The 26606-nt window shown below is 44.2% G+C and overlaps 2 protein-coding genes across 3 annotated transcripts in view; both read right to left on the bottom strand.

Moving 5' to 3' along the window:
• LOC111960565 (serine/threonine-protein kinase SIK2) overlaps positions 1-4260 on the bottom strand; it is a 58821-nt gene extending 54561 nt beyond the window's left edge. The window contains exon 1 of the mRNA XM_023982614.2: positions 3785-4260. Within this exon, the coding sequence (XP_023838382.1) occupies positions 3785-3922 (138 nt within the window). The 5' untranslated portion in view covers positions 3923-4260. The remainder of the gene's footprint in view (positions 1-3784) is intronic.
• A 1213-nt stretch (positions 4261-5473) lies between these two features.
• On the bottom strand, positions 5474-11218 carry LOC111960564 (layilin). Of its 2 annotated transcripts, none has more exons than XM_023982612.2 (7): positions 11004-11218; positions 9865-10162; positions 8834-8991; positions 8234-8278; positions 7166-7252; positions 6772-6886; positions 5474-6447 (listed from the first exon to the last, which is right to left on the bottom strand). In XM_023982612.2, the coding sequence occupies exons 1-7, from the start codon at positions 11077-11079 to the stop codon at positions 6117-6119; spliced, it is 1110 nt and encodes a 369-aa protein (XP_023838380.1). In that variant the 5' UTR covers positions 11080-11218; the 3' UTR covers positions 5474-6116. The 2 variants fall into 2 exon arrangements, with proteins under 2 accessions (XP_023838380.1, XP_023838381.1); XM_023982613.2 differs by having other exon boundaries at positions 5474-6444; positions 11004-11171.
• Between the last annotated feature and the right edge of the window lie 15388 nt (positions 11219-26606).

Below are 26606 nucleotides of genomic sequence, written 5' to 3'. Positions count from 1 at the left end.
GTCATGATAACATGCAATATCCCAAGTCTCTCTCTCATAAACAGCATTTCATCACCAGGACTTGAAGAGATCCAAATGTCTGCGAGCCAAGCTCATGGAGTAAACAAAAGCGATGGGAGGCCTTTAATCATTCCACTCTAATCTTACCCAACACAACGCTTGATTAGATACATAGCACTACACTAACGCTCCTCTCGTTCTTCCTTATAAACAGAACATATTGACGCCTCGATCACACCTACAGCGTCATTGCGCAAAATGGTATGCAGCATCATCTGGATATTTGCGCAACAAAAGTTCAACATTTACCTTCTGCAACCATTTCTGTCAAGCCATCCACACATACAATTTGATGCATACGTCCGATATATTCAATGAGGTCAAGTAAGGTCGGGGGCATTCGTGAACTGAGGTCCGACTGATCGCAAGATCATAAATGAAAGAGACCAATGAAAAAAATGGAACAACAGGAGATGGATAGTGGTGTAATCATCATTGCACACCATAGCAAACAGTTGCAAACCGCTTTGTAACAGAACACGTTTTGCAATGAAAACAAGAGTTTTTGTTGGACAAATTCATGTAGATCCCTTGCCATTTGCTTCTGTTGGCTTCCGTTTTGTGCAAACACCCTAGTTCTCCTATCGTTATCCTACTGACTGAACGTTTTCACGCAACATGGACAGGCTAGGATTTCATCCCAAATGGCACACCATTTACAAAATAGGGCGCTGCTCAAAAGTATCGCACTATGGGCCCTGGCCAAAAGTGGTGCACTACATAGGGAATAGGGTGACATTTGGGACACATCCTGGATATGGAGGGTCTGGACAACATGAAGGTCAGAGGGAGAGCAGCAGAGTAGACCCATGTTCAGTGGCTTCGGCAGCCTCACAACATAAAATACAGTGAGGGTCATGCTAAGTACTGCACTGTCTGGTCTCTGCATGCTTATGACTCACGTCACACTCCGTAATGGTCATCAATTTGTATTCATCTGCGGTAGAGGGTGTCACATAATATGTTATTCCTCGCTTGTTTCAAAAACGTAGCCGGGCTTATGTTGGTCTTTGAAATGACCCGTGTGACTCGCTTGTTTAGCTGAGAAGCGGTGCCACTGACTAGCTAAATAGATACACTAAATAGATACATATGCTATATTCAGAGGAACAGCACAGGACAGGACTCCAAGTTTCAGCGCCGAAATTGTTTCATTTTGCACCTTCGAGAGCTCTCTGAGCTCAAAGCTAATGAAGAAAGATGACCCATCTGTGTCTATTTTAAAAACAAGCACAGTCACAATGGTTACTAGTCCCCCTGTGTAATCGCAGTAGAATAGAAAGCTCATGGTGTTCCAGACATTGATGTTGCCAGTCAGGCGATTCAATCCAAACATGTCCTTCAAATGCAATTTTAACAAAACTATAAGATCTTACGATGTATGTTTATGCAGCTCTACTCGGCTCCATACACATCCCCAAAGAAAACATTTATGAATGTATCACACATTTGTCATCCTTTTTAAAAGATATGACATTGCATTGGCCTATTCCAGATCCTTCATTATTAGACCAACTGTTTTGRTTTAAGAGAAAAGACTGACGAGAGAGACCATCTAGCTACATCCGTGCTCTGCATTGGTCAGAAAGCAGGAACTAAGGACACACTGTGCCCCGTGATGTTGTGTTGCCAGCTTGCAGGGCAAACTCTCCCATTGAGCAGTAGACTATCAAGGTGACTGCCAATATTACAAGTTATTTCTCGTGTAGGCTGCTATCTTACTCGAAATATAATCAAGTGGGATGGAACAASTTGGCCACGGTAGCTACCGCAAGCGATATGTGATACAGCTGCCTGGGGAAGCAAAACAGTGGGAAGCACCTCGATACAACCTCGTTACGTTAGCCAACTGGCATATCACGGTGACATCCAGATGGAAACCAATACTATAAGTAGGGCTGTGACAATTATGGAATTTTGGGTAAAGATTAGGCCCAATTGTCGTGCAAATGGACACYGTTATTGTCACATTTGTCATTTTAATAGAAAAATGTATTTAAGCTTTGAATGCATCATAGAAAAGTTGCTATGACATATACAATGAATAAATAACAGCTTTGGTGACACCGCTGTTTCCAAAATAAATGGTTTTGACCGCTTGGAACATTAGGAAATGATGCTTCTCCTCCCAACCGTGCCATTCTGCTCGTAAAATTATTAACAACTTTATCCACTTCTTGTAAAAATTAATAAGTGTTATTGGGTAAACTAGAAATACTAAATACAACGCTGAATCACTCCTTCTCCTGAAAAGAGTAGTAAGACGATTATGCCCAATAAATTGTTAAGTTCACGGTTATTGTCCATAATTGTCGGTTACACGATAAATGTGCCAGCCCTAGCTACAAGTTATTTCTCCTTCGCCCATCGAAACAAACATCACTTTGTTTTACAAGTTTTAACTAGTGCCATGCTGCTATTGTTGCCAGCTAGCCAGCATAAACTAACTAGCTGGGAAGGGCTCATCAGGAGGACTGACTGAACCGAATCCATCCATCTCCACTTGACACAACATACATCAACAATTTGGGCACCAGGCGTGTCCGTATAGCCTCTCCCTAGTCCACCCCGTCTTCCATCTGTTTCCGTAAACAAGCGCTGTAACATGGAAATACAGCCGTGTGGGAACCCTAACCCTATGAAGGTGTGTAGTAGTCTAACCTTTTTGTTTCTTGTAAATGATTTCTTGCTGATCTGAAAGATACGTTCTTATGTTTCCAAAACCATACCGCAAGCGATGCATGTTAATGTTTAGAGGAAGCGTCGTGGCTCAACAAAACTCCCCTGTAAGGAAGATGCCTTCGTCCAATGACTCTTATGTGTAATYTAATGGAACTGAAAGTCATGATCAAGGGCTATTAGCGTCTGTGAATGGAGTATGTACACAGCAGCTTCTTGATTGTCCCAAGAAGCAACAAAATCACGTTATTATTGGGTTATGTAACTAATGCAATGCTGCATGCCCTAGATATTTATGTGGTTGTTTACACCAGTCAAATTCCAATGATCAAAGCTCGATGATGAGTTMGTAATTTGAATCCATTTTTTAGTACTAGGGAAAAAAACAAAACGCGCACGCAAGGTGGGCTCCAGGACCGAGTTTGAGAAGCCCTGGTCTGTGGGGTGGCTTGTTGAGCACATTATACATAACATTATACAAACGTCACACAATTGTTACTGAGAGTAATGAAGCAATGTAATGATCCATGGTCAAATAAAGGCAGTGTATTGCACAACATTGAGGTTACAAGGTGATAGGATAATGATGTGTCTCATGAATCAGCTTCACGGTTAGGCGAACGTTCGCTACATCTAAAACTGGGTGACACCCAATTTGACTAGTTCACCATAGTCGGACAGTTTTGATAAACAAGTTATATAATAGTTGGTCTATTGCTTTCTTCATGTGTGGGTCAAAAGCTTTGCAAAAAAAGAGACTACCGTGTTTGCAACAAAGCAAGCTACCTAGGTGTGAAATAGTCTAAACATGTCAATGTCAAATGTGAACAGAATGAGTTAACTACGGAATAAATGTGCAAATATAACTTTAGATAGCAAGCTAATTTATAGCTGCAAAACAGGGGGTAAGTAACTAACGTTAGCTTGTTAGTTAAAAGGCAAGGTTGGTGTCCTTTGCAAGAMAATCACACGCTTATGCTTACTGTAGCTCACCGTTACCTAACATGCTAGCCAGTTAGCTAACGTTAATTTGCTCAGTACTCACCTCGGTCTTGGTAATGCGATGTCTAGCCAGCTTTACAACGGCGAAATTACCCTTTCCCAGAGTACGTTCGATATCGTAGAAGCCCACTCGGACAGGACCCCGGAACATCGGTTTTTGGTGATTGTCAGCCATGACCATGCTGTATTAAATGTGGTTTGGGGTGAGGAGGTAAGGGCTCGCAACTTTAGCCTACAGATATCGAGGAAGGCAAAACAAACCGCCCGCTAAAATGTGTCTATTCAAAATAGACAAAGTACAATTCTCGGTCGCCCTGCCAGTTTGAACGTTAACAACCCTTCAGACCAACGAGACGACAGATGACATTTACGAGTGACACGGGCTGTCACGCCACGTTCTCCAAAACAATAAGGCTATAATATTTCAGCTAGCTATCTCTATTAACTAAAGTACACGAGTTGACTTGCAGGAGGCATCATATTCTCTCGTTGACGTACATTGACGTCAGAGCCATGGGGTATTTGTACAGGGGGCGGGCCTCTGAAGCTGTTCCACGCTTCAGTGCCAATTCATTTCCAAGGCAACCTGACCCACCTCTAACGTCAACCGGTTACATTGCTATTCTGAAATCTGTTAGCTCGCCGCCCTGAGTGGATAGTTGACTTTGAAGTTTGGCTTGCAGGTGCACACATAAAGATTTTGTTACTCAGGGTCAAAGTGCAGGGAATGGACTGTGTGSCTTATTTATGTACATTTATACTAGCAAATTACTCTATGCATGCAAGTTGTTTTGATATGTAAAAGTTGTGTGTGCAGCTGGGCTCTGACTATGGAACATATGCATGTTTATTCACAAAMCAAATTATGCATGCAAGTGATGCAACCACAAATACATCTCAGTACCAGAGACGTCACTACAGACCCTGGTTCGATTCCAGGCTGTATCACAACCGTTGATTGGGAGTGCCATAGGGCGGCGCACAATTGGCCCAGCGTCCGGGTTAGGGTTTGGCCGGGGTAGGCCGTCATTGTAAATACGAATTTGTTCTTAACTGACTTTCCTAGTTAAATAAAGGTTAAATAAAGATGCGTGCCAGGTTTCCCAGCWATGCACAAAACGGCAAACATTCATTTGGATTATGCTGGATGGTGTGTGTTCTGCAATTCAGGTTTGTACATTTTGGATACAGGCTATTATGCCGAATCAATTGGTTTGAGACTAATAAAATAATATAACAGAATATGAGCAAATTATGATCCTTTTTTTAACATACCCGTTGCACATCTAGCGATCAACATAGAATTTGAGTTAAGGTGCTGGAGTTCGAGACCAATGGAAAGACAGTTAAAAGATGACATGAAACAGCACCACCTGCTGGTTAAACAAACAATATGGAAGCCATAAGTAAGTACTTTTTGCAATAGTACAGTGAAGTAAGCTATATCTTACCAAAGGTTTTATGACCTAGAAATTGTCTATTTTTCTGTCTTCTTGTACACAAAAACACAATAAAGTCACATTCAAGTAAAACTAACAAAATAAAAACACTTATGCATGTCATTCATAGGCTTTATTTGTAGCCAGAGCAGTGTGTGCGATATTTGATAGGCCTACATGTCCAGCAAGTACATGTTTTGTTAATTAATCTATCGTGACAGCCTTACATGGAAAACTGTTGAGCGCAGCACCCCAAAAGCCTCTGCTGTCACTGCTAGATTTCCTGGATGTGCGAGTTCCAGATGTGCTTCGGCATTTCCTGTCCGACATCCTTCAAGAACACTCAGCTTTAGCTACTTTTTCACAACACTCTAGTCAGCCCCACTTGAATATACAATGTACGCAAAACATATATTTCTTGATTTTCTTCACAACATTGTGATAAATACAAGTTTATAAGACYAAGACACAGGAATAGGCAAATAAATGAATGCCACACGCTGTTATTCAACCTGGACTTTGGTGTAGCCATGAAAAGGCACATTAAAGACTATATCCAGCCAGCTCAAACTGATGTCATAACAGTGGAGGCTTTGGTAAACATCATTGGGAGGATCATCTCTCGCAGACCATTGCTCAGCAGTATTGTGGGGTCAGACTTCTGTCATCCGAGTTTCCGAAGATATTGTCCTTTTCACTGACATCAGCCTCCACACAGGAAGCCTCAAATGGGTCTTCTTTGTACGGTTAATGGGCATACCCTAAAGCAAACACTTTATAATACCACACAGGATCTGTCCGTCCTGTCTCGCATCACATGATGCCATACAACCCACCAGCAGGATATATGAAAGATGAATGAAGACACCAACAGTCAGATGCCCAGATGGCTCAATGGACATGTGGTAAAGAGAGAGGCACTGCAGGACAGCAACATTATTCATAGATCTCATTCTCCACCCATCCAGTCTCTTTGAGATAGTGCCGACCCTGGTCTTGGCAGGCCTCATAGATGCCATTGGTCACAAAGCCACTCTCTGTCACTGTCTCCTTGTTTGAAACATTCTCGTAATCATCACACTGGGTATGAAGAGAGGAGGCACAGAAGGACATCTTCTTGATTGATTTAGGTGCCATGCTCTCCAGATCGGCTGGTTGAAGCTTGGTGATGTCCTGGTAGGCATAGGGTCCTTGGATGTTGCAGGCCGCTGTGGACATTGTACCCCATTGCTCTTGCTTAGGGTAGCTGTCTGTTTGAGACTTTCTGCTGCATAAAGACAGTCACACTATCAGTTACAGAGGCATGTAGTGAGCCACACACACCTCCAGCATTGCCTACGTCAAATACGGCATTCAGAACCACCTCAAAACAAAACATCTCTTAAGGCCCTCTTATGCTCTGTGACGTCTGATGTTGATTATGTTTCCAAAGCCCTCTTGTGAGCTTCCTCTGTTTTGCCCCTCTTATGTCATTTTTTGAARTTAGAGATTTTTTACACACTTTTAAATAATGTTAAGTGCCCTTGAAAGGTGCCTATCGTACAAAATGTGTTATTGSATGCTATTATTTAATGAAGCAAACAAGTATTACCTTTTGGCCGCCCGTTTATAGCAGAAGACTCCTGTAGCCACAAGCAGCAGCAGTAGAACAGGGATAGTGGCAAATAGAATGTAGGAGACATATATGGCATTATCTGAAAGAGTTACTGCAGGGAGAAAAAGAACATCAGAGGTAAGATAATGGTATTATAGCCTGGTCCCAGATCTGTTTGCGCTATCATGCCAACTCCTTGTCACTCATTGTCAATGACAAGGAGCTGACATGATAGCACAAACAGATCTGGGACCAGGCTAATGGCAGTAAGTTGGCACCTCACTATGAATACTTTTGGAAAAAACGTTGGAAAATAAATGAGGAGATTACTTATTGCATTTGGGACACAATGTACAAGGATCAAACTCGATAGACAGTGCAGATTTTTTACCTGATGATTCAGACAGTCCTATTTTTGTTTTCTCATCACTCACTGTAGCTGACGGGAGGTTTGGCATTAGAGATATAATTGGGGCAACTGGAAAACAGATCATGAACAAAACGTGTAKATAGACAGACACTGTAACAAAACGTGTAAATAGACAGACACTGTAAGTTCGTATGATATCCAAAAACGTCATATTGCCCAAATAAATATGTAGACTAAAAATAAGCAACATTTGTCTTCATCTGAGATGACAGAATGAGCACGTGTGATGCAGAAATGGGTAGACTAGTATAGTATGACTAATATGCAAATTAGCAGCCTACTAGAAATATACTCCTTGGGTTTCAAGCAGCATCACTGGTAATCTATAATTGTACTATAGCCTACTGTAGGCTATAGTACTGTACTGTAGCCTAATGCATTGCCTCTATTATCTGGGAAGAGGATGAATTGAACGGGACTCTGATAAAGTTGTTCTATTTTACCCTCTTCTATTCTATTATATTGTGATTCATAAATCTTGACCACTAGATGTCATCCTATACATAGACACTTCGGCGATTGAGACTGGTGATGTCATAATAATGTTCGAGCTGTTGATCTCAGCATCAACAAATGACTAATCCCAAGGATTCACATATTTGACCTTAACAAAATCTAAATGTTTCTGTTAAAAATGTCAAAACAATGTTTATAAATAGCACTTTTATGTAAGCGTAACTTAGTGAAATCATCACTTACTGTAGGACACAGCCAGGCCTAATTGCTGAACATTAAAGGTAAGGGGAAGATATAATTCACTAAATTGATGGACAAAAATAACCATTAGATCTCTTTTTTTATGCAGACCTTTACCTATATTGAATGGACTCAATCACTGGTCTATGTGTTACGGTAAATGTGTAAAATCAGACCGTCACACTGGTAGGCTAAACGTGTGGAAATGTATAATAGATTTCCTGATTTTACACATTTACCGTAACATATGCACCAACCATATGTTTTGTGGTCCAATGGACTCTAAAATATCAGAGTCAAAATGGGTTTTTTTAGTTGCAGGAGTGGGTTTACCTGTGTATATTGAATTCCACACCACAGTAAACACTGGCAACTTTTCTGTAAGAGAAAGAAAGAGACAATCATCAGCTGCAAATTAATATGGACTATATTGATTCTGAATGATCTTTTTCTCTGGTTCCTTGGTGATAAGCTGGTATTCAATCAAAATCATACCATACAATATTATCTCCTTCAGCGGAGATAAACTACAGGATTGAGATTGGATAAATGTAATGTAACATGGGTCATATTCATTAGTGCACACTGTTGCAAACCGTAACAAAACGTTTTGTCAACGGAAACGAGAGATTATTATTGGACAAATTCAGGTAGTCCCTCCCTTTTTCGGTACCTTTCCTGCCGTTTCCTGTCTATTGAATACAACCCTGGTTTAATCTGTTCATGTCTAAATATGGACACTATCAAGGACACCGGGGCCATGTTCAGAAGGGCACAATGTTGTGGAACGTTCAGATAGAAAAACATGATGTAGAACAAACATAACTCTCTGACATGTAGATTAATGAATCATGTCAGCTCTATTCATGACATTTCTATCTGCAATGTTCCACAGCGTTTCCCTACTCAGAACGTGTCCAGGGTACAGTTCACCTTCAGAATACTTGCAGACGAAATTGTTCTTGGTGTTGCAGTTTTCATCGTTCCACTGGAACATGAAGCGCCCACCTTCGTCAGGGAGGGCAGAGGGCTGGTGGTACAGCACCACACACATCTCGTTGCCACACGATGGCTCGTCCCAATGCCAGTTTCTGCAATGAGCGTGTTTTCCATAGGTCAACAACCCTATCAGAAATTCTCTTATAGTCAACATCATGCTTCTAAAAATGGACGCTCATCCTACTGATACCCAGTTTTGGGGAGTAGTGAACTACATGTAGTTCTGCTAGTAATTTAACTACATTTTGCAGTAGCTTGGTGGCATTTGAACTAAATTCAAATCAAAATAGAGTTTTCAGTAGTTAATTACTTTTTTTGCCATGTAGTGGTGTAGCTAACTACTGGAACTACACACTATTCTTTTTTGCAAAATAAAATAAAATAAAATATGGGTGAAATCGGCAATCATTTCCTTTCTTTTTCGGCCTCAGGCCTGCCTAATTCTCACTTGAAAGATTTATTTTGTGATTAATAGGATAAATGACACATTCTGTTAAAATCTGACTACAGTGATCTGTTATTGCAATTTGTCGTCTTGTGACACTTCGGATTTACATATGATAATTTTTCACGAAGTAGTTTGGATGTAGGGAACTACTTTTTCAAAGTAAACTATGTTTTTTTAAGGGTAGCTTTAGTGTAGCTTAACCTCTGCCAGTGTGAAGGAATTAGTACCTTGGTAAACTATATTTTCAGAATAGCTCCCTCAACACTGCCGACACCACAACATTCATGGTTATTAACATTTTACAGATAAAATAGCAATGACCCTCAAAGCATGTAGACACCAACATATGTTAATCTACGATGCTCTTTGATGACTCTCAGACTATTGTGAGTCATGTGAGGTATCTCTATGGCACTGTATTGTCCTGTGGTGTGCATGGCAACCGCTGCAGGGATCTCCTAGACATTTTACTACAGGGATCTCCTAGACTTGAAACCAAAGTAAAACACAAGGACACCTGAATCTGGCCTTGCTGCCATCCAGCCAGTAGTACTGCGAAGGGCAGCCTATGGTAGTCATCCGGTGGCGTGGGCTTCTGTTCAGCCCGATCCAGAAGTCCCCATCAGTGGCCTGCAACTGCTGGATGAACCTCTCGACCAGGTGCTGCTCATTGTCAGTCTCGATACTGAGGATCTCCCCCCCATCCGTTCTGCAGGCCTGGCTGGCATCATTGAAGGTCACCCTCCGCCGTGGGTCCTGGAAGTAGTTGATCCTGTAGCAGGGTCGCTCTGTGCCACGTCGGCAGATCCTCTGGCCTACAGTGCATCGCATTGGAAAATAAGAAATTGCAAATCAAGAATGCAAATCAAATTGCAAATCAAATGCAAATCAAAGCATGGCTAATCAAGATTGGCAAATCAGAATGGTAATTCATTGGAATAATGTTGCAAGTTGTTTTGCAAGATGTGAGGACATATGGCACACGTATTAGCCTACATGAATTACATGATAATAGGCCTATGTGCAAGATCTCTTGATTTTATGTTGGCCTATTGCCATAAGCTTAAGAAATGTTTTATTGTTTTTCATAAGCGCTTGCATGTAACACTATGAATAGGCTGCATGTTATTATTTATTTATTATTACTCTCTTATTTTCTTTATTATTAGGGCCTTTATTAATAATGTTGCGAACCACAGTGATTAAGCTTTATGTAATATGGCCCACCTTGACTTTGAGCGTTGATTTTTGCACCACCTTTAGGCCATTGAATACCACATTGGTCTTGTAAATATGTAGCCTACTTGGGAGCACAATACCCCATCTCAAAACGAATCATATTTTTTCCGACACACAAACCAAAATGAAAAGCCTGCCCTGGACAATGTAAAMGCCTATTGAAGTGAAATTTCGCAGTTACTGTTTTTTCCATGTAGCCTCCTAAAGCACCCGACTTTGAGCGACGTTTGAAGTTTCTATTTAAACGTTTTAGTCGTCCAAAATCTTTCTTCTTTCGTTAGGCACTAAAGAAACATTTTCAACATTTTCAACAGGACGCAATATTTTCATGCATTAGATCACTTTGGTTAATCATACCGTTACTTTTTTGACAACGGGCTTTGACAAGTTTYAATTTTTTTCCCTGTAAACACTCACCATTGAGTTCAAATTGGGTGAATCCTGGTTGGCAGAAAACGGCGAGAACAATACCGAGCAGTTTAATAAAATCCATTTCTTCATCTTCACTAAAGCGTTCGCGTGAATTCGAGCAAATCCGTGGCTGCTCGTCAAAGCCTGAGAGAGGGAAACAATCGGATATGGTCACATCAGAATTAGGTCGAAGTGTTTTTGTAGGATCCGGTTTTWAAACCCCTCGTACTGCGGATGGCCTTTGATTTTGTGTAAGTCCATCCAAGATAAAAGTTTAAAGGAGGAATGCTTCTCATATCTTGCTATGTTTTTTTGCACTCATATAAAGGCATAATGACATTAGGCTACTCCATGCTGTACCCACACAATAATCAAAGTCACATATATTTGATAGGAATGGGAGAGAGACTGGAATGAAGGGATGTCTTTGTATGGTATGTTATACTGAGTGAGAGAAACATACATAGGATTGAACAAGTGTATAGTAAATATTTTCAATTTCACATACATACACACGCGCCCATGCACGTGCACATGCACGTGCACACACACACACACACACACACACACACACACACACACACACACACACACACACACACACACACACACACACACACACACACACACACACACACACACACACACACACTACTTTAATTGAATATCAATCATTCATATGCAAAAGTTCCTGCTATTATAGCCTAGATCTACTGTGTGCTAGGGGAAAGATCTGACCACCGGGGTGGGAAATAAGAAATAGTTGATAGAAAAATGTGTCATTAATTATGTACATGGTGAAGCATTAATCTTGGGATTGTGTTCTTCCACTTGAGGAAATTATGAAATTCTAGTCCCGGGTGGCGGGTGCGTATTTAGCAAGGCCTTTGCAGTCACTTTTCTTTGTGGACTGCCCTGCAAAGATCCATTGTACTGTAGCTACTATATATTTTGCTCACTTTACCGTTTGCTCTAGTGGTTGCTGAGCCATGGAAAACTTTGGTGAGACTTTGGGAAATGTTCAAATGTTCTAGGCAGCAAACTCCAGACAATGCAAGAAAATGGTGAGCGTTTTTTTTGTTGTGAGGTTACTATGTGATGACCAATGTAACCAGATAACAACAGCCCTGAAATCTGTATCCACATAATTTACACATGGTCAGTCAGTAAAAAAGCCTGTTTTACGCCAGAGCAGATCTGAGATATAATTGAGTGCTGATGCTCATCTGGTAGTCTCAGAGAGCCAACATCAGTCACCTCAGACTCTACCATAATAACACATTTGGTTGTATGCTGTGGCCTAGGCTACATGGGAAAGGGTTGGCTAACTTGGCAACAAACGGCAGAGGGTTGCCAGGTATGTTAAACCTGGAAACCCTAATTACCCCTATAGTGAACAGTTTTCAGTTAGTGTTTTGACTTTCACTATCAGAAACGGAAAAGTCCAGGACCTGCGTTCATAAGGCGTCTAGAGTAAGAGTGCTGATCTAGGATCAGATTGAATTGCTATTGAGGAGAGTTGATCACGGTGAGAGGTCATGGGCTCAGAGGAGTGTGCAAAGCATTGGCCCCTAACAGGAAGCCAGAAAGGAGGAAAGGGAACAGCTGTTATTTCAACACTATATTTCCTGTCCCAGTTCCTTCTCGTTTGTTTTTCAGGCACTTCCACTCATTTCCCTTTCTCTCTAGAAAAATGTAAATAAGTATTTTTCACATTTTTTATGGTGAAAAGGATTGTAGATTTGATGAAACTATGCATAGGCCTAATGAAGAATATGAAGAAAAATGTAGAGGCTTAAAAAGGCTTAAAACAGAGTAATCAATAACAGTATTATACACATGACATGCAGCAAATAGAACCCTCATCTCTCAACTAATAATATTAGTTACACATAATGTAGTCAGAACATAGTTCTGTGCAATATTGTCAATGAGCGATTATGCCCAAGCAGAATCAGGAAACATGCTTTCTCATACCATAAACAGCATTGTCGGTGTCCTGGAAAAACCTATTTATTTTTAATTTAAAAAAGAAATACATTGATGTTCAGATATATTTCCATGTAAGATTTTTGAATGACCTAGACTCATTTTATGCAAAATAAATTACAAATATATATATATATTTTCATCTACATCTAAATTAGCAAAAAATGTGATYCAAGATTTTTCCAGGAAGCAGACAGCATGTAAACAGAAAAGACTAGCCTATTTGGCCCAGCACACACAGTAGTAGTCAGCCACAAGTAAATCAGCCACAAGACCGAGACTCATTGGCCTCTCTTCTATCAGTTATCATCAGATGGTAAACCCTGCAACACATGTTTTCTGGGAGCAAATGAAGAGCTCAGACAAGCTGGGCTGTGTTCCATAACACAGCCATTTTATGTGAGGCACTTTTGTGCTGTCTGGCTGGCTCTGGGCCAGAGGTTCACTACTCGTCTTCCTGGAATGTAACGCTCTATCATGTCCCTTTATTAGTGACACAAGTCTTGGCCCCAAGAGAGGGTCGTAACCTGAGTGAGACCAGGGTAGTGTTACTCAAGTCATGCAATGTCATGCACTGTCTCTCTGTGAGGGGCTCCACATCTGCTGTAAATCAGGAATGGACTAGGCCCTTTTGATTTCAAGCCATCAGTATGTTATATAGTATGTTATATAATTAAGCAATAAGACATGGTGGGGTGTGGTATATGACCAATATACCACGGCTAAGGGCTGTTCTTATGCACAACGCATCGCGGAATCCCTGGACACAGTCCTTAGCCTTGGTATATTGGTCATATACCACAAACCCCAGAGGTGCCTTATTGCTTTTATAAACTGGTTACCAATGTAATTAGAGCAGTAAAAATACATGTTTTGTGATACCTCTGGTATACAGTCTGATATACCACAGCTGTCAGCCAATCAGCATTCAGGGCTCGAACGACCCAGTTTAAAATACTAAATAGGGTCTTACTGAAAGGTAATGAAAGTCTATGATTTGGAACAGGCATTTTGTTTATTTTTTATAATCAGATTTTAATTTTTGGGTATTTCCAAATAARAAGAGGAACATCCACTGAGTGCACAAAACATTAGGAACACCTTCCTAATATTGAGTTGCACCCCGTTTGCCCTCAGAACAGCCTCAATTCGTCGGGGCATGGACTCTATAAGGTGTCGAAAGCATTCCACAGYGATGCTGGCCCATGTTGACTCCAATGCTTCCCCCAGTTGGATGTCAAGTTGGGTGGATGTCCTTTGGGTGCTGGACCATTCTTGATACACAAGGGAAACTGTTGAGTATGAAAAACCCAGCTGTGTTGCAGTTCTTGCACCTGACACCTACTGACATACCCTGTTCAAAGGCACTTCAGTCTTTTATCTTGTCCATTCACCATCTGAATGGCACACATACACAATCCAAGTCTCAATTGTCTCAAGGCTTAAAAATCCTCATTCAACCTGTCTCATCCCCTTCATCTACAGTGATTGAAAATGATTTAARCAGTGACATGAATAAGGGATCATAGCTTTCAAATGGATTCACCTGGTCAAGTCTATGTCATGGAAAGAGCAGGTGGTCCTAATGTTTTGTACACTTTGGTCCACAATCACTYATAACCACCCAAACTTGGCCAGCAGATGACAGCAAAAGACTCCTTCTCTCACGACAATCTTTTTTAACTCATCACCATATGTTGACCGTCATTGCATTGTCTTATCCAAGCAATGGCAGTGACCAATAATCACACTATTTCTACTAGTTCTACTCCAACATCTCTAACACACAAGAGCCGTCTCAAGGACACAACATGAAGCCATAACTAGACAATGGCCCTTGTATGGCCATAGAACAGAGACATGGTRAAACAGGGAAATGGTTCTAATCGTTTTTCCTCCATACATTTTTCCCATAGGGGATTTTAGAAACACTTAAAATAAGGGCTGTGTTTTGTCTAGGTTTACCCTGGTGTGGTGTTTTGATAACCATGTTAATCTCTCTCGGACGAGGTGACTTTTATTAAGTATTAAGCTCTATTTACTCTCAGATTTGAAAATGCTAATTAACATGAAAGTGCACATCATCTAAAACTACAAATCCCTGCAAGCTTCTGCATCTCTAGCGGATACCTTTTATAACAGATAAAACTTGCACAAGACAGATCACAGAATTGTCCATTTAAAGAAATGTAATCGATTTATTCATTACTACATTTATCTAACATTAGATTCTTACCTTTGCCTCGATTCGGCAGTCTCGTCCAGATCAACATGGCATTTGTAGTTCTTTATGATAGCCACATTAGCAGCTAATTAGCGTTTCATTTTTTGGGGTGTAAATACAGGTGAATATATTGATATATATTGATCCTCTTAAAATAGATTTATACGGTTATGAAAACAACACGCCAGGGTAAACCTACACATTGTAAGTGATTCTAAAATCGCACATGGGAAAAATGAATGGTGGAAAAACGATTCTAACCATTTCCCTGTTTGACCWCTAGGTTTTATGGGTATTATGACTCATACTGTYGTATTCTACAGTATGTCCACCTTGCAAGCTGACATGATGAGAAAGGAGAGATAAGCTAGCTGTGTGATGCAGGGGCTGTCCACAGAGATACAGAGGTAGCATTATGACTCCTTGATCTATCCACTATACCCTTCCAAAGTGTACAGTATCATTCTCTTACCCATTCCCAGCATCTCTTCTTGCCCAAATCAAATCTAATTGCCCTTGGTTATTGCTATGACTGTGATAAAATTTCTGCCACCATAGTTGATTCCTGAGAATGAATACTGTAAAAAGCACAATGGCGATTACTGTGTTGGAATATGTTGTCACTACAGTATAATCCTGGCTGACATGTCTTGACGTTATTACACTTGTCATGTTGTTTTCTGGCTCATTTTCAGTGGTGAAGTTTACAGTTCATGCAGGATTTAACTTTGTGAAATTTGAGGGTTCCTGTATTGGTGACTGAATGAATGAAAAGCTTTATTAGAAAGACTGAATGGAGAACGATTCCACATTTAACAGCTATTATTAACCCATTCATCTTACATATGAGTTAATTGTTCTAAAATCCTTTGTGTCCCCCTCTCAAACCAGAAATAATATAACAGATTATATATGCTTAATTGTTTAACTTACACAGGGTCTGGCAAAACACTGTTGAGGGTAGTGCACCACATGATGCAGTCCACACCATGTATCATTCACATTATCAGCCTACATTATGCTGAGAGTTTGGAGCATCGCCAACCACACTGCCCTCCACACCACCCTCCTTAATTCCCCCCACAGCCTACCTCCAAGGCTGGTTTTGGTTACCCTCCCTACTTCCATCCCCAGGACAGGCCTGGGACACTCCTGCCCCCATGGCAGCCCCAACCCTGCAACAGGAGCCACACCAAGACGTCCTGTGCTCACCCAGAATTGAGCAGTGGCAGTGACTCTGGTCCCATGCAGCAGCTCCACTCCTTTGGCGGGAGCTTCAACTGGTTGGACTGAGCTCTGCCAACACTGCTCTTCCAGTTCACGCCCCAGCTCCTGCATCCAGCTACTTGAGGGAGATTCTTCAAAGTAGCCACCCTTTGCCTTGATGACAGCTTTGCACACTCTTGGCATTCTCTCAACCAGCTTCATGAGGTAGTCACCTGGAATGCTTCAACTAACAGGTGTGTCTTGTTAAAATTTAATTTGTGAAATTTCTTTCCTTCTTAATGCGTTTGAGCCAATCAGTTGTGTTGTGACAAGGTATCGGTGGAATACAGAAGATACCCTATTTGGTAAAAGACCAAGTCCATATGTCAAGAATTATGGTCCATATTATGGCAAGAACAGCTCAAACAAGCAAAGAGAAAGGACAGTCCATCATTACTTTAATACATGAAGGTCAGTCAATCTGGAAAATGTCAAGAACTTTTAAAGTTTCTTGAGGTTCAGTCGCAAAAACCATCAAGCGTTATGATGAAACTGGCTCTCATGAGGGCTGCCACAGGAAAGGAAGACCCAGAGTTCATTAGAGTTACCAGCCTCAGAAAGTGCAGCCCAAATAAATGCATCACAGAGTTCAAGTAACAGACACATCTCAACATCAACTGTTCAGATGAGACTGTGTGAATCAGGCCTTCATGGTCGAATTGCTGCAAAGAAACCACTCCTAAAGGACACCAAAAAGAAGAAGAGACTTGCTTGGGCCAAGAAACACGAGCAATGAACATTAGACTGGTGGAAATCTGTCCTTTGGTCTGATGAGTCCAAATGTGCGATTTTGGGTTCCAACCAATTTTCGGTTATTTGTAAGACACTAAGTAGGTGAACGGATGATCTCTGCATGTGTGATTCCCACCGTGAAGCATGGAGGAGGAGGTGTGATGGTGCTTTGCTGGTCAGTGATTTATTTAGAATTCAAGGCACACTTAACCAGCATGGCTACCACAGCATTCTGCAGCGATACGCCATCCCATCTGATTTGCGCTTAGTGGGACCATCATTTGTTTTTCAACAGGACAATGTCCCAACACACCTCCAGGCTGTGTAAGGGCTATTTGACCAAGAAGGAGAGTGCTGCATCAGATGACCTGACCTCAACCCAATTGAGATGGTTTGGGATGAGTTGGACCACAGAGCGAAGGAAAAGCAGCCAACAAGTGCTCAGCATATGTTGTAACTCCTTATAGACTGTTGGAAAAACATTCCAGGTGAAGCTGGTTGAGAGAATGCCAAGAGTGTGCAAAGCTGACATCAAGGCAAAGAGTGGCTACTTTGAAGAATCTAAAATCTAAAATATATTTTGATTTGTTTAACACTTTTTTGGTTACTACATGACTCCATATGTGTTATTTCATTTCTGTAATGTAGAAAATAGTTWAAAWAAAGAAAAACCCTTGAATGAGTAGGTGTGTCCAAACTTTTGACTGGTACTGTAACTGCAGATGACCCTATGCCTCTTAGCTCTTTTGAGAATYAACTTAATACCCCCTCTGACTTCAAYTCTTGTAGAGGGCTTAGGCTAATGCACTTAAATGTMAAAATTATGACATTATTGACATTTGGGTACAGGAATAATGTCCTGACATTCTGGTTCTCTCAGAAACATGGTTAAATGGTTCTGTCTCTGACAAAGACATCTAAGTAAATTATTAGAATGTATTTAGATGTGACAGATTACAGAAAGGGGGAGGAGTGGCCATATATGTAAAACCTTATTTCATGATGTGCCAATCTTTGTAATGCCCGGGGTGTAGTGGATGAAGGAGTCAGACGCAYGAGACAGAGAGTTCAGAGTAGCGTTCCAATTTAATTCCCAACACGGGTGAAACACGACGCTACTCTAAAAGTAATGCTCCACCACATAAAGTGAGAACACGAAATCACAAGACACAACGTACACGAACTGTGACACACAAGAATGTACTACCTGTACACACAACAATCCCGCACACCTGGGTAATAAAGCCCCACTAATCACCCTAACCACAAACAGGTGTAACCACTAAACAAAAAGGGAGGGGGAGGAAAAGTCAGTAGCAGCTAGTAGGCCGGTGACGACGACCGCCGAACGCCACCCGAACAGGAAGGGGAGCCACCTTCGGTGGGAGTCGTTACAATCTTTAAATATTTTTGTTCCCAAGACGTTTGAGCTCCTGGTTGTAGATGTGTCCATAAACCAGAATACACATTTATTTGTTYCTGGGATTTACCACCCCCCTGCTGCCATGGTGGATGCTATTGGTGCTATAGCTGAGTGTTTAACACCTTTTCTGTCCTCAGAGTTGGTCATTTTAGGGAATTTGATTCTGGATTGGCTATCTCCGGCCTCAGATCAATTTAAGAGTAAATGCACTGATTTTTATCTGACTCAAATTATCTAAAAACCCACATGGCTAAATGTGAAAAACCCTGCTAACTCTTCATTGACTGATAGCCCACATAAATAACCCACATAAATATTTGTTTAGTGGAGTATTTGCATATGATTTCAGTGATCATTGTCCCATAGTATGTATTAGAGAAACAGCTAAATACTAATCCTTGTTCAATTAAGAAGATGCATTTAAAAAAAGTTTTCTGATCATGATATGCTCTACTCTGATTTAGCCACTGTCTCATGTATTCCTGACCCTGAGTTGGCTCTCCAAAATGTATCCTCCATATTTATTAATCTGGCAGATAAACACGCRCCTTTTAAACAATTTAGAGTCAAAGATAGACTGAACACTTTGTTTTCTTCAGAATTATCTGAGCTAATTCAGAGGAGAAATCGGGCCTAGGCCAAAGCAAGGAAAACTGACTCAAAGAAAAGAAAAMAAAATMTTATTTGTCACATACACATGGTTAGCAGATGTTAATGCGAGTGTAGCGAAATGCTTGTGCTTCTAGTTCCGACAGAGCAGTAATATCTAACAAGTAATCAAACAATTCCACAACAACTACCTAATACACACAAATCAAAAGGGATGGAATAAGAAAATGTACATATAGATATATGGATGAGCGATGACCGAGAGGCATAGGCAAGATCCAATAGGTGGTATAAAATACAGTATAAACATATGAGTTGAGTAATGCAAAATATGTAAACATTATTAAAGTGGCATTATTAAAGTGACTAGTGATCCATTTATTAAAGTGGTCAATGATTTCGAGTCTGTATGTAGGAAGCAGCCTCTCTGTGTTAGTGATGGCTGTTTAACAGTCTGATGGCCTTAAGATAGAAGCTGTTTTTCAGTCTCTCAGTCCCAGCTTTGATGCACCTTTACTGAACTCGCCTTCTGGATGCTGGCGGGGTGAACAGGCAGTGGCTCGCTCGGGTGGGTGTTGTCCTTTATTATCTTTTTGACCTTCCTGTGACATCGGGTGCTGTAGATGTCCTGGAGGGCAGGTAGTTTGCCCCCGGTGATGTGTTGTGCAGACCGCACCACCCTCTGGAGAGCCTTGCGGTTGAGGGCAGTGCAGTTGATGCAGCACGGCAGGATGCTCTCAATTGTGTGTAACAGTATAATTGTGTGTAACTTTAGTACGTCCCCTCGCCCCGACCTCGGGCGCGAACCAGGCACCCTCTGCACACATCAACAACAGTCACCCACGAAGCGTCGTTACCCATCGCTCCACAAAAGCCACGGCCCTTGCAGAGCAAGGGGCAACACTACTTCTAGGTTTCAGAGCAAGTGACGTAACTGATTGAAACGCTATTAGCGCGTACCCGCTAACTAGCTAGCCATTTCACATCCGTTACACTCACCCCCCTTTCAACCTCCTCCTTTTCCGCAGCAACCAGTGATCCGGGTCAACAGCATCAATGTAACAGTATAACTTTAGTACGTCCCCTCGCCCCGACCTCGGGCGCCCTCTGCACACATCAACAACAGTCACCCACGAAGCGTCGTTACCCATCGCTCCACAAAAGCCACGGCCCTTGCAGAGCAAGGGGCAACACTACTTCTAGGTTTCAGAGCAAGTGACGTAACTGATTGAAACGCTATTAGCGCGTACCCGCTAACTAGCTAGCCATTTCACATCCGTTACATGTGCATCTGTAAAAGTTTGGGAGGGTTTAAGGTGACAATCCAAATATTTTTTGCCTCCTGAGGTTGAAGAGGCACTGTTGCGCTTTCTTCACCACACTGTCTGTGTGGGTGGACCATTTCAGTTTGTCCGTGATGTGTACACCGAGGAACATAAAACTTTACACCTTCTCCACTGCTGTCCCGTCGATATGGATAGGGGGGTGCTCCCTCTGCTGTTTCCTGAAGTCCACGATCATCTCCGTTGTTTTGTTGACGTTGAGTGAGAGGTTATTTTCCTGACACCACAGTGCCCTCACCTCCTCCCTGTAGGCTGTCTCATCATTGTTGGAAATCAAGCCCACTACTGTTGTGTCGTCTGCAAACTTGATGATCGAATTCGAGGCGTGCATGGCCACGCAGTCATGGGTGAACATGGAGTACAGGAGGGGGCTGAGCACACACCCTTGTGGAGCCCCAGTGTTGAAGATCAGCGAAGTGGAGTTTTCTACCTTTACCACCTGGGGGTGGCCCATCAGAAAATTCTCTGGCAACAGCTCTGGTGGACATTCCTGCAGTCAGCATGCCAATTGCACTCTGTTCGGACTGGCAATGTTTCAGACAATTGAGAAACAGATGTACTGTATCTTAATTAAGAAAGCTAAATCAAGCTCTCTGACTCTGCTGGTGATCCTTCAAAACTTTGGAAAACAGTAAATGCACTGAAGTATAGGCAGGCTTTTTATACTGAACAAAAATACAAACGCAACATGTAAAGTGATTAATTCTCAGCTAAGAACTTTCTTATCTTTGAAATGTATTCTAAATGTACATCAGTCCGGTTTTAGACCAGGTCATAGCACTATCCCGGCTGTATCCCTAGTTATAATGATGTGGTTAACTTTGACCTGTCTAAGGCTTTCGATACCGTTGATCACTCATTGCTAATTCAGAGGCTTTCCTCAATTGGCCTAGACCAGGCTGCATGTAACTGGTTTAAAACTTACTTGACAAATAGAATTCAATGTATATCTACTGATGGTGTCACGACTTCCGCCGAAGTCGGTCCCTCTCCTTGTTCGGGCGGCTTTCGGCGGTCGACATCACCGGCCTTCTAGCCACCGCCGATCCATTTTCCATTTGTTTTGTCTATGTCTTACACACCTGGTTTCACTCACCCAAATTACCTGTTTCCCATGTTTGGTTGTGAGTGATTGTTTGTTGTATTGTGGTCCGTATTGTGGGCTTGGATTTATCTTGTATTTTGATGACTTTGAGTAAAGTTACCTTCATTTACTCATCTCTGCTGTCCTGCGCCTGAATGCTATGCACCAGCTACACATAGACCCTTACAGAATCACTCACCTTGATATGGAGTCAGCAGGAGCAGACGCCCTCCCAGTTGCAGTGGAGGAGCGCGTTCAGCAGCACGCGACAATGTTACAACGTCTGGGCACAGCCATGGATCGCGTGCTGCAGACGATGGATCGTTGGGAGAGAGGAGGAGATTTTTCAGCGCCTCCACCAGCCCCACTACAACAGGTCCCACTGTCCACTCCTCTTCCACCTGGTCCCAGCGGGATTTGACTCACGCTCCCGAGGGAGTATGATGGTACYGCTGCCGGATGCCAGGGGTTTCTACTACAGCTGGAGCTCTACCTGGCGACCGTCCACCCGGCTCCTTCGGGGCGTGAGAGTGTGTCCGCCCTCATTTCKTGCCTCTCAGGCAAAGCCCTGGAGTGGGCCAACGCCATATGGAGTGAGGGAGACGCGGCGTTGGACCATTACGCAGAGTTCACCCGTGGAACGTCTGTTCCACCTAAGGCAGGGGACGAGGAGTGCGCAGGATCTCTGGCCGCCAGCACGGGATGGAACGACAGGGCCCTGATCGATCACTACAGGTGCAYTCTGCGCGAGGACGTTCGTCGGGAGTTGGTCTGCCGAGACACCACCCTCACATTGGACCAGCTGCTGGACATGTCCATCCGGCTGGACAACCTGCTGACTACCCATGGACGTCCGGATCGGGACCTGTCAGTTCAATCCCCCAGCACCCGCGCTCCGACGCCCATGGAGCAGCACTTAGGTGCTGCACTTAGGGCGACCGGAGGAGGGGCCATTCCCTGCACCATCTGTGGCCGCAGAGGGCACACTGCTGGTCAGTGCTGGGAGGGTTCCTCAGGGAGTCCAGGCAGCAGGCAGGGCACTATCGTGTCACCCCAGGTGAATCGGCACCAGGCTCACCCAGAGCCCCCTGTTGCTCACATGTATGTGTTTATTTCATTTCCTGAGTTTTCCCCACATTCCCAGCATAAGGCGCTAGTAGATTCAGGCGCAGCTGGGAATTTTATTGACCATTCATTTGCTCATAGTTTAGGGGTTCCCCTTGTTCCTGTGGATATGCCCTTCCCTGTGCACGCCCTAGATAGTCGAACATTAGGGACAGGGCTGATTAGGGAGGCCACCGCTCCACTTGACATGGTTACGCAGGAGGGTCACAAGGAGAGAATCAGTCTCTTCCTTATGGATTCTCCTGCGTTTCCCGTGGTGCTGGGCCCACCCTGGTTGGCCTGTCATAACCCCACTATTTCGTGGCAACAGAGGGCTCTCAAGGTGTGGTCACGAGAGTGCTCAGGGAGGTGTGTGGGGTGTTTCCATCTGTGCGACTACGGTGGAAAGTCCAGACCAGGTCTCCACCGTGCACATCCCCCCAGAATATGCCGATTTGGCTCTCGCCTTCTGTAAGAAGAGGGCGACTCAATTACCACCTCATCGACGGGGGGATTGTGCGATAAATCTRCTGGTAGACGCAGCACTTCCCAGGAGTCACGTGTATCCTCTGTCACAGGAGGAGACGGCGGSTATGGAAACATATGTCTCCGAATCCCTGGGGCAGGGATACATTCGGCCCTCCACTTCACCTGCCTCTTCGAGTTTCTTTTTTGTGAAGAAGAAGTATGGGGGTCTGCGCCCGTGTATTGACTATCGAGGGATCAATCAGATCACAGTGAGGTATAGCTACCRGCTGCCTCTCATCGCCAGTGCGATCGAGTCAATGCATGGGGCGCGCTTCTTCACAAAATTGGATCTCAGGAGTGCTTACAACCTGGTGCGTATCCGGGAGGGGGACGAGTGGAAGACGGCATTTAGTACCACCTCAGGGCACTATGAGTACCTCGTCATGCCGTGCGGGTTGCTGAATGCTCCATCAGTCTTCCAGGCCTTTGTTGACGAGATTTTCCGGGACCTGCACGGGCAGGGTGTAGTGGTGTATATCGCCGATATTCTGATATACTCCGCTACWCGCGCCGAGCATGTGTCCCTGGTGCGCAGGGTTCTTGGTCGACTGTTGGAGCATGACCTGTACGTCAAGGCCGAGAAATGTCTGATCTTCCAACAGTCCGTCTCCTTCCTAGGGTACCGCATTTCCACTTCAGGGGTGGCGATGGAGAGTGACAGCATTTCAGCCATACGTAATTGGCCGACTCCCACCACGGTAAAGGAGGTGCAGCGGTTTCTAGGGTTTGCCAAGTACTACCGGAGGTTTATCCGGGGTTTTGGTCTGTTAGCAGCTCCCATTACCTCACTGCTGAAGAGGGGACCGGTGCGGCTGCAGTGGTCGGCTGAGGCAGACAAGGCTTTTGGTCACCTGAAGGCTCTGTTTACTTCAGCTCCCGTGCTGGCTCATCCGGATCCCTCTTTGGCGTTCATAGTGGAGGTGGATGCGTCCGAGGCTGGGATAGGAGCCTAGCTCTCTCAGCGCTCGGGTACGCCACCAAACCTCCGCCCCTGTGCTTTCTTTTCGAAGAAGCTCAGCCCGGCGGGCGAAACTATGATGTCGGGGACCGGGAGCTGTTGGCTGTTGTCAATGGAGACATTGGCTTGAMGGGGCTAAACYCCCTTTCTCATCTGGAGTGACCACCGCAATCTGGAGTATATCTGGGCGGCGAGGAGACTGAACCCTCGCCAGGCAAGGTGGGCCATATTTTTTACACGTTTTGTTTTCACTCTATCCTATAGACCAGGTTCCCAGAACGCTAAGGCAGACGCACTGTCCCGGATGTATGACACAGAAGAGCGGTCCATGGATCATACTCCCATACTTCCAGCCTCTTGCCTGGTTGCACCGGTGGTGTGGGAGCTGGATGCGGACATCGAGCGGGTGTTACGCATAGAGCCCACTCCCCCCCAGTGTCCAGCTGGGCGCCTGTACGTTCCATCTGCTGTCCGCGACCGTTTGATCTATTAGACCCACACGTCACCCTGCTCTGGTCACCCTGGCATTGGTCGGACGGTGCGTTGCCTTAGTGGGAAGTACTGGTGGTCCACCTTGGCCAAGGACGCGAGGGTTTATGTTTCCTCCTGCTCAGTGTGCGCCCAGGGCAAGGCTCCCAGGCACCTGCCCAGAGGTAAGTTACAAACCCTACCCGTTCCACAACGGCCGTGGTCACACCTGTCGGTGGACTTCCTGACAGATCTTCCTCCCTCACAGGGCAACACCACGATCCTGGTCGTTGTAGATCGGTTTTCTAAGTCCTGCCGTCTCCTCCCTTTGCCCGGTCTCCCTACGGCCCTACAGACTGCAGAGGCCCTGTTCACTCACGTCTTCCGGCACTACGGGGTGCCTGAGGATATAGTCTCTGATCGGGGTCCCCAGTTCACGTCCAGGGTCTGGAAAGCGTTCATGGAACGTCTGGGGGTCTCGGTCAGCCTCACCTCAGGTTTTCACCCCGAGAGTAACGGGCAGGTGGAGAGAGTGAATCAGGATGTGGGTAGGTTTCTGCGGTCATATTGCCAGGACCGGCTGGGGGAGTGGGCGGCGTTCATCCCCTGGGCAGAGATGGCCCAAACTCACTCCGCCACTCTTCCACTATCTCTCTCTGCTTTCCAGTGCGTACTGGGGTATCAGCCGGTTCTGGCACCGTGGCATCAGAGCCAGATCGAAGCTCCTGCYGTGGACGAATGGTTTAAGCGCTTGGAGGAGACCTGGGACGCCGCCCATGTGCACCTGCAACGGGCCGTGAGGCGGCAGAAGGCGAGCGCTGACCGTCACCGCAGTGAGGCCCCGGTGTCCGCACCGGGGGATCGGGTCTGGCTCTCGACCCGGAACCTGCCCCTCCGCCTGCCCTGCCGGAAGCTGGGTCCGCGGTTTGTGGGGCCATTCAAAGTCCTGAGGAGACTTAACGAGGTATGCTATAGGTTACAGCTTCCCCCAGATTACRGTATTAATCCCTCGTTCCATGTGTCTCTCCTCAGGCCGGTGGTGGCTGGTCCACTCCAGGAAGCTGAGGTGTGGGAGGTCCCTCCGCCCCCTCTGGACATCGAGGGGGCCCTGGCGTATGCTGTTCGAGCCATCCTGGACACCAGGCGAGGGGCCTTCAGTACCTCGTGGAGTGGGATGGGTACGGTCCGGAGGAGAGATGCTGGTTGCCGGTGGACGACGTCTTGGACCCTTCGTTGCTGRGGGATTTCCACCGTCTCCACCCGGATCGCCCTGTATGCATTCATTGTATTACAGGTAAAACTTTATTGACCTGAAATGCAGGTAAAACGAATTATACAGTGCCTTCYGAAAGTATTCAGACCCCTTGACTTTTTCCAAATGTTGTTAAATTACAGCCTTATTCTAAAATGGATTAAATAAAAACAAATCCTCAACAGTGCATGTCAGAGCAAAAATCAAGCCATGAGGTTGAAGGAATTGTCTGTAGAACTCCGAGACAGGATTGTGTTGAGGCATGGATCTGGGGAAGAGTACCAAATCATTTCTGCAGCATTGAAGGTCCCCAAGTTTGTTCATGGCAAGATGTGAGGACCTATAATGAACGCAGTGGCTCCATCATTCTTAAATGGAAATTTGGAAACACCAACGCTCTCCTAGAGCTGGCGCCTGGCCAACTGAGCAATCAGGGGAGAGGCCTTGGTTAGGGAGTGACCAAGACCCGAAGGTCGCTCTGACCAGAGTCTCAGCAATTGTCATATGGCAATTGGACGAGACTTCAAAGACTGGACTACATAGAAGGTCAGACGTAGTCGTGTACTCCTTGTATGGGACAGATGGTGGCTCGACGTGCGGAGCCAATCTACCACTTTTCATGTAAGACT

This window comes from Salvelinus sp. IW2-2015, linkage group LG4p, assembly GCF_002910315.2.
Source record: "Salvelinus sp. IW2-2015 linkage group LG4p, ASM291031v2, whole genome shotgun sequence".
In the NCBI taxonomy this organism is placed as follows: Eukaryota; Metazoa; Chordata; class Actinopteri; order Salmoniformes; family Salmonidae; genus Salvelinus; species Salvelinus sp. IW2-2015.
Note: the sequence above shows the minus strand (reverse complement) of the source record. Positions and strands in the feature narration are given on the sequence as shown.